The 9,432-nt window shown below is 33.4% G+C and overlaps 1 protein-coding gene across 4 annotated transcripts in view; it reads left to right on the top strand.

Annotated features, from left to right (window-relative positions):
- The first annotated feature begins 4,284 nt into the window (after window positions 1–4,284).
- The window catches only part of LOC309664083 (uncharacterized protein), a 124,998-nt gene continuing 119,850 nt past the window's right edge, over window positions 4,285–9,432 (top strand). For all 4 annotated transcript variants that reach the window (XR_014265570.1, XR_014265571.1, XM_082469086.1 and 1 more), the window contains exon 1: window positions 4,285–4,803. Coding sequence is in view for 2 of the 4 variants with exons in the window: in XM_082469086.1 (XP_082325212.1) it covers window positions 4,656–4,803 (148 nt within the window). In the remaining 2 variants the exon portion in view is untranslated. The remainder of the gene's footprint in view (window positions 4,804–9,432) is intronic.

Genomic DNA, 9,432 nt, shown 5'->3' with positions numbered 1-9,432 from the left:
ACTTTCACTATAGCCTCATGGGAAGGTAATTGTTTTCACCTTCTGCATGTAAGGAACCTAAGGTCTAAAGAGGTTTTACTCCTTCCTTAAAGTCATGCATTTACTAGGTGGGAGCTCTGATATAGCTGATTCCAAAGCCTAAGCATTTATTCATCACCTACTACTTTTCTAAATAAAGGACTGTAGCACTGGCCTCAAAATGCTAGGCTAAAAAAAAGTAAACCTAAGGGAAATTAGGGGGCAGGAAATAATAAAAAGAAACAAATATTAATGAAATGGAGGCTAAATAAACAGAATAGAAACGATCAACTGGATGGAAATATATTCATTTAAAAAAAAGCACAACAGGCCAACTTCCAGAAATATAGATGAAAAAGAAATAAAACCACCAGTAAAAATATGTCATGAAAAATTGTAATATTTTTATATATATAGTGTAGCATATATTTACAGCATTATAAATAAATGCTATGAACAAATTACTTAGATGGAATGTGTCACTTTAAGTAAAAATATAAATGAATAATATCAATTTGTAAAAGATAAAAATCTGACTGACAAAATGAAATTAATAATAGATGTATTATTTTCCCTATATTTTACCCAAAGAGTACATATACTCAGTTTACTTTTCTCCCCAATAGTAAACTGTTGAGCGTTGAACCTTAAGGAACAGATCATAATTATTAACATGCAGAAATTATTTTATAGGAAAAAACTAAAGGAAAAGGTATTCAACTAATATTATGGGTCTAGTAAAAATTTGGACAAGAACCAATACCAGAAAGAAAGACTGATTTGGCAGAGATTGATACAAAAATCATAAATAACAAGTATAACAAATACAGCAAAAATGAGGAAATAACATTTTAAGCAGGGGGAAATAACATTTTCATAAAGTATGGTTCATTTTTAAAAGGCGAGGGTAATTTAATACCAGAAAATATAATTTCTTACTGGATTAAAGGAAATAAAACATATGCTTATTCCAATACATGCAAAAAAATAATTAAATAACTTTTAAGCTCTATTGACAATGAAAAGAATTTCTTAGCCAAGTAGGAATAAAAGGAAACTTTCCTAACCTGATAATAAATATTGTTGAGAAACGTAAAACTGAACACTTTAAAATGAATTTTTCAGAGTTCACAGTGAAATTGGGAATAAAGCAATGTTGTTCTTTACCACCACTTAATATTAACTTTTTGTTTGAGGACCCAGACAAATTACATTGAGAAGTAAAAACTATGGAACTGGAAAACAAATATAAAAACTGCCATTAAATGTAGCTTACATGAATTTCTACATATACAATTCTAATATACAAATTCTAAAAGCTAAGAAGGAAATTTAGAAAATATAAAATATTATAAATAATAAAGGATTCTTACAAATCAATATAAATGACAACCTTAAATTGGTTTGTCATATATATTAAAAATCAATGAGTAGAGAAACAAGAACTCACGTTAGAGAGAAAGGTAAATGCTTATAACCACTTTGGAAAAGTATTTGGCAATATCTCAAAGCTGGACATATGCATATAAGCCATATATGCTAGTAATTCCAATCCTAGCTATATATCCATCCAAAATGTGTATTTATATTCTCCAAAAACATGCACGTGACTGTTCATGGCAACACTATCCATTACAGCCAAAAACAGTAAAAACTCAAATATGATCTATACAGATCTTCCTCAACTTACAATGGAGTTATGTCCTGATATACCTGTTGGAAGTTGAAAATATCATAAGCCCAAAGTGCATTTGATACACCTAACCAAATGAACATTATAGCTTAGCCTAGCCTACCTTAAAACGTGCTCAGAACACTCACATTAGCCTATAGTCAATCAAAATCATGTAACACAAAGCTTATTTTATAATAAAGTACTGACTATCTCATGTAATTTATTGAATGCAGTGCTGAAAGTGAAAAACAGAATGGCTGTCTGCGTACAGAATGGTGTAAGTGTATTGGTGCCTACCCTCATGATCACATACATGGCTGACTGGGAGCTGCAGCTCGTTGCCACAACATGAGAGAATATCTTACCATGTATCACTAGCCTGGGAAAAGATCAAAATTCAAAGTGCAGTTTCTACTGAATGTGTATTGCTCTCCCACCATTGTAAAGCTAAAAAACTGTTAGATTGAACCAATGGAAGTCCAGGACCATGCACCCCAACGTTCACAGCAACACTATTTACAACAGCCAGGACATGGAAGCAACCTAAATGTCCATCGACAGATGAATGGATAAAGAAGATGTGGTACATATATACACAATGGAAAACTACTCAGCTATAAAAAAGAATGAAATAATGCCATCTGCAGCCACGGGGATGGAACTAGAGATTACCATACTAAGTGAAGTCAGAAAGAGAACGACAAATACCGTATGATATCACTTACATGTGGAATCTAAAATATGGCACAAATGAACTTATTGCAGCTACAAACTACTATATATTAAATAGACAAGGTCCTACTGTATAGCTCAATATATATATCCAATATCCTGTAATAACCCATAATGAAAAAAAATTTTTTTAATGTATGTATAACTGATTCACTTTGCTGTACACCAGAAACTAACACAACATTGTAAATCAAATATACTTCAATTAAAAAAAAAAGTCAGGGACTGTATGTATAACAAATGATGTTAGAGTAGTTAATGTCCATACAGAAAAACAAAATATAAGAAAATTAGAATTCCATCTAAGCCATACATAAAATTAATTCCTGGTAGGTTAAAGACTTAAATTTGAGAGAGAAAAAAAGACTAAATCTTGGGGTTTTTTTTAAAAAAAAAAAGTGGGGGGGGGGCAGAATATCTGATGTCTTGGAGAATGGAAGCATTTCTTGAAAAAGATAAAGTAAAAAGTAAAGATGTATAAATTAGACTACATTAAATTAATGCATGTTCAACTAAAGACACTCTAAAATTAAAAGTTAGTCACGTGGGAAGCAGCCGCATAGCACAGGGACATCAGCTCGGTGCTTTGTGACCACCTAGAGGGGTGGGATACGTAGGGTGGGAGGGAGACCAAGAAGGAGGGGATATGGGGATATATGTATATGTATAGCTGATTCACTTTGTTATAAAGCAGCAACTAACACACCAGTGTAAAGCAATTATACTCCAATAAAGAAGTTTAAAAAAAAAAAAGCTTAGTCACAAAGTAGAACAAAATGTTTGCAAGAATTATGTTATTGAGACTATAAAAAGCATTCACATACATCAATAAAAAAGACACACAATCTAACAGAAAATCATCTCCAAGTTTTGGACAGAAATATGCAGAAAGAAAATTCTCACACACTGTTGCTGAAAGTTTGAACTGACACAACTATTTTGTAGAGTTATTTAGGAATAGCTACCAAAAGTAATAGTTTGCATTCACTTTGATCTGGCCATTTAAAGTATGTATAGTACATCAGATAAATTGTTGCACATGTGCATATAAAAAAAGAGTATTTATTATAGAATGTTTTAAAAAATTGGAAACGTTTTAATTGTCCATTACCTGGAAGGGAATATACACATTTTTGAATACTTATATAATGCAACTTTGGTAAATAAATTAGAGGTGCATGTAGCAGTAACGCTAAATGTCTGAAATTACAGCATTGTATGAAAACGCAAGTTGCCAATAATTTGTACAGTATTTTGTCATCTATACACAATTTGAAATACACAAGTCTATACTGTTTCTAAACACATACCAGTGTACCACGGAATAATATGACTCCAAGTCACTATCAAATTCTTAATATTAGTTACTTCTGAAAAGGCAGAACACAGTGTGATGCAGTGAAGTAAGGGAGTGTCAGGGTATAGTACTCTGGAAATTCAGCCATCTCTAACTTATGTTTGTGTTTAAAAACGTGAAGCAATGTGGTAAAATGTAGAAACTTCATGGAAATATAGGAGATGCATGTTTTATATACAATCTACATTTTCCGATAAATTAAAATGAATTCATCACTTTTTAAAGAAAGTATTCTACTGAGATTTCAAGTAATTATTTGACTCGGGTCAGAAGGAACATAAAATTGTGTTACTGAAAACAACTACAAAACAAGTAATTATACTTTGGGGTGATATCAGAACAATTTATTTGCATCAGTCCAGCTTCAGTTGTGAAATAGAAAAACTTCTCTACTACATTAAAAGGGAATATAGGAATACTAGGAATTGGTTGCTTACAAAATTCACAGGAAGGGCTAGAGAAAGAGAGTCTAATACTAGGAATTGGTTGCTTACAAAATACTAGGAATTGGTTGCTTACAAAATTCACAGGAAGGGCTAGAGAAAGAGAGTCTAAGCTTGAGTCTAAAGTGACTCACGGACCATAATCATGAAGCTGGGTGTAATAGGCAAGGCCCTCCTGAGAAACAGAACCAAGAGGAGATACAAATATGAGTGAACCAGAAAAGAAATAAACATACTCTAGAACTAGAGACAATAACAAATGGAATACCTAAACTTTTCGTTTTTTTGAGGTAGGCCTACCTTTGCAGTGGACGCGAAACAGCCGCTCTCCTCAGAACTCAGCCCGCGGTTTCCCACCGGAAGTTACACTTCCCGCTCTCAGGTTCTCGCGCTCTTTGACGGCAGAGCTCGCGGAATTGGTTACGTGAGTATGGAGAGCGAGAGGTCCCAAAATCTGCAGTCCGCAAACTGGAAAACCGAAGAACGAGCGGGAGAGCCCTTGGCTGGGGTAACTTCCGGTTGGGAATTCAGCCTGCTTGAGAACAGAGAAAAGCTGGTGTTTCAGTTCCACGACGAAGGTAGGACAGCCTCAAAAATAAAAATCAAATATCCGGGTCACTCATAATCTCACCTTGATAACCTGCGTTCTCAGTACCAGATTATAAAGTTCACCACCGCCAACTCGCCGTATCTCAAAGTAGGAGAGAAGAGAAAGGAGGAAAAAAGGAGAATGCTGCTTAATTTATAATATATACAAGGATACCTAACACGGGGAGATATGTATGTGTATTAGGCTGAAAGAAATTCCTTCCGTTTCCATTTCTTGTTCTGCGTTCTTCTTGCCCTCAGCCTACGTCTCTTGGCTGGGACCTCTACGTCATGGGGTGACTCGCTCAGAATTTTTTAAAAAGCCAGTTTTTGTCTGATGAAACAGTAGAATTTATGAATTTTACTGCATATTTATTCTTGAGTACACATCTTTTTATTATTTGGGGTGATAAAATGGGAAGATCATGTAAAGCATTTCTGCTGAACACTGAGGTATGATGGTTATCTTAAACAAACAAAGCACTCGTGTAATATTGAATTGCAAGCTGAACTAGCTACTCTTTACAGAATTCAGTTTTTACTCGGAAGAACAACAGACAAACAATGGTTTATTCAGTCCCAGTTATCTGGCGGGTATTTTCTTTTTAAAATGAACAAAGCCTATCACTTCAATGACAGCAACTGACAGTAATTTTTGCTAATGATAACGTTTGGGCTTTCAAATAAATATTAAAAGTTTGGAAAATTTGGAACCACCACATCTTCTAACACAATGGCTTCCCTGATGAGATTAGTTGTGAAATTAAAAAATGATTTTTTTCTCATTTTATTGAAATGTATCAAATGTGGAAGTTCGTTACTTAGTGGAATATTTTCCAAAGTGGTAAAATATCCATCCAAAATGCAAGATATGCCAATAAATTTTAATATAACAGGATAAAATGGTTATTGATATGCTTTCAGCTTCATTGACTGCAACTAACATTTAAGAAGCTACCAGTCGTTGAGTTTTGAAATAGTACTGGAGAAAAATATCTATAATTATCCAAAAATATTAAGATACTCCTCTCTTTTCCAAATGCATATTTCTGTGAGGCTAGATTTTGTTCATATACTTTAACCAATAAATCATATGGCAATAAATTAAATTCAACAGCAGATGCAAGAATCCATCCAGTGTCTCTTCTATTAAGCCAGACAATTAAAAATGTTACTTTTCTCATTTCATTTTTGCTTTGGAAAATATAATTGTTCTTCATGAAGTATATTAACATGTAATGGGTTTATTATTGTCATTTTAAATTAGCTAATACATATTTTTAATTCCTTAGTTTTAATTTTATTACAGTAAATATCAATATATATATGTAGCCCAGTGTTCTCAAATACATTAATTTTATATTATTTTTCAATATAACCTAAGAAATCTATCAGTAAGGATTAAATTCAGCTATTATAATTAATAGAGAGCTGAAAACAGTGGCTAAAACAAGATATAAGTTAAATTTCTCTTTCATGAAATATTGGGGATGTAAGCAATAGAGAGTTAGTATAAAGGACCCACAGTAGTTTTAAGACTGGCCGTACCAGGTCAAACTTATGGTATAGAACTTACTATCATTATGATCCGATATGGAGTTCCAGCTATTAATTTCTATTCCAAGCATCACCTTGAAAAAACGGGGAGAAAAACAGCGAACACTCATACCAGCTACCTTTTAAGAAAGTCAACCAAAAGCTATCACAGGTCACTTCCTCTTCAGTTTCATTGCCGGGATCTAGTTACATGGCCAGCCATAGGTGACTGCTTGGAGGCTGGAGAACTTAGAGTTCATTCTGGAAAGCCATATGTATACAACCTAGACATTCTGGGGATTAGTAATTTGAAAAGGATTCAAATTGCACGTTAAAACCCTTTTCTTTCCCTAATTTGCTACATGACCTTTTTCCTATTACTTAAACTTTCTGAAGCCCCTCCCCTCAGGTCCTCCTCTCAGGCCCTCCTCTCAGGCTCCCCTCTCAGGCTAATAATAGTACCTACCTACTGGTATTATCAGTATGATAATACTTGTAAACAGCTTGGAAAATTGTATAGCACGTTATATTCACTATTCAAGTATTGTTATACTTGAATATATGCAAGTTTTGTTATTACATACAAATAACATGTTTTAAGAATTTTAAATAGGATGGTGTTCTGGGAGTACTGCAGGATAACCGAGATGACTAAGATCCATGATATTCCTAACATATTTTCTTCTTATTGAAAAATCTGTTAAAACACATTCTAATGAATTTAGGAAAAAAAGAGAAAGAGAAAAATCTCCAGTTATGATTTGTAAGAGAAAGGACTTTGGGGAACAGACATATCCAATATAGAGTTTTTGCTGTGGACCGTAAGATGTAAAAAACCTCTGTTAATTTTTATGGATTATTTAATATAGTTGTGTTTGTCATTTAAAATAAAGCAAACACATTCAAAACCATTCTAGCCGATGGAATGAATAGGGCATCAGCATCCTGCATCTGGGAGTTCGACCTTCGTAAACTCTTAATCTGTAACCTATGTTTGAGCTAAGAGAGGAAACATGAGGGATTTAGAGATGCCAGAGTATTGCAGGTTGAGAGCATCTGCAGATCTATCATTAAGTTTTTGTACACAGATTAGCAGGCATATAGAGCTTAAATTTGTAAGGTTAAGCATAATGAAGTGAATAAGTTACTTTTGTTAAATTTCAGTCAGAAAACAACCTTTTGGAATGAGGTCACCAACATAAGCTTCATGGACACAATTTTTTTCCAGCTTTATTGAGGTATAATTGATAAATAGAAATTGTATATATTTAAGGTGTACAATGTGATGATTTGATATATATACATTGTGAAATGATTACCACAGTCAAGTTAATCAACACATCCATCACCTCACGTAGTTATCTTTATGTGTGTGTGTGTGTGTGTGTGTGTGTAGAGAACATTTAAGATCTACTCTCAGTGAATTTCAAGTATACAATACAGTATTATTAACTAAAGTCACCAAGTCACCATGCTGTACGTTAGATCGCCAGAGTTTGTTCATCTTATAACTGAAAGTTTATACCATTTGACCAATAACTCCCATTTCTCCTCACCCTCAAGCCCTGGATAACCACGATTCTGCTTCTGTGAGTTCAGTTTTTTTAGGAACCAGGCTGTGGTTCTTTCTGTGTCTAGCTTATTTCACTTATCATAATGTCCTCCAGTCCATCCATGTTATTGCAAACGACAGGATTTATTAATTCTGAATAATATTGCATTGTGTGTCTGTGTGTATAATCACATCATCTTTATCAATTCATCTGTCTGATTATAGTAGTACATTATGAGTAGGATTTAGATAAAAAGAGGAAAGAAATTCATCCCAGAAAATAAATATTATCAAAATCATAAGAGTAGACAATGTGTAGAATTTGTCCCCAAAGAAAATTTGAGTTGTGGAATAATTTGAAGTGATAAGGTATACAGTTGGGCTTTCAAATCTTGTATGACAAACTAGCGAGTTACGTGTGCCATTTACAGGCATCAGAATACTGTTAAAATTATTGAATATATGAGCAAGCAAGTTGCATGGTGTAAGCCATGTTTTCAGTGTATCATTCTAAAGCAATATGAAGCAGGAAATGGAGGATTTTTTCTAAAAAGGTTATAAGGACACAGAATAACAAAGTATGATGTGGACATGATCAGAAGTTAAGGGAATATTAGTTTCAGGGTAACTGCTACTGTCAGAAAATTTTGGAGACTATCCCTCAGGAGTAACAAAGTTTTCCCTGTTGTTTCAATGTTCTAACAGTGTAGTAGAGAGAATATATCACTAGTTTTAAAACCACTCATAGGGTAAAATTCTTTCTTTTTGTATTTATTTTTTAACACAGGTTGTCAGCCTATTCCCTTGGACCACTAAATCCAGAATGGAGATCAGAAATCTGTGTTAAATCCTCAGACAATGTTGGGGGTGGGGAGGGTTTGTTGTTGTTGTGTTGTTTTGTTTTGTTTTTAACCTTAGCCATGTATGAAATTGGCCTGATTAAATCATCCTTAAGTGTTCTTGCAACTCTTAATTTTAGTAAAAATATAAAGGCACTCTAAAAAATTATCAATTGAAAACTACAGTATTTTTCAATTTATTTCCAAGCGTGAATTTGCTATCTCCTAAAGCATAAATCACTAGTATCAAAATACCAAAACATAGATCTTTGTAACTGAGCTCATGGATGTATAAATCAGTGATTAATTATGAATTTGGTTGAAATATCATAACATAAAGTCAGTTTGTACACGTCCTAGGGGTACATCAAATCCTTTGCCAATCGGCTACGATTCATCCATAAGAAATTATGTAACTTGAAGGTTTTTCCCACACTATGTGTATTTAAATAACATATTTTGATTTGAGATTTAGCTTCTACTAAGAGAGCTAATATTATTTATTTCTTCACCTCAGAATCTGTCCTATTTATTGTTAAAAACCACCTGAAACATATTATCTATATGGTATCTTAATCTTGTCATGTTCCACACTTAAGTTATAATTAGTTTAAAAATGGACTTTAGTAAATCTGTAAAGTATTTTTATCTGACCAGCCTTGTTAATTTTGTCTATCCTTAGGTCATCTTGG

The sequence above is a fragment of the Balaenoptera physalus genome (assembly GCF_965194825.1).
Source record: "Balaenoptera physalus genome assembly, chromosome: 7".
Classification (NCBI taxonomy): domain Eukaryota; kingdom Metazoa; phylum Chordata; class Mammalia; order Artiodactyla; family Balaenopteridae; genus Balaenoptera; species Balaenoptera physalus.
This window is presented reverse-complemented; position numbering and strand designations above follow the sequence as displayed.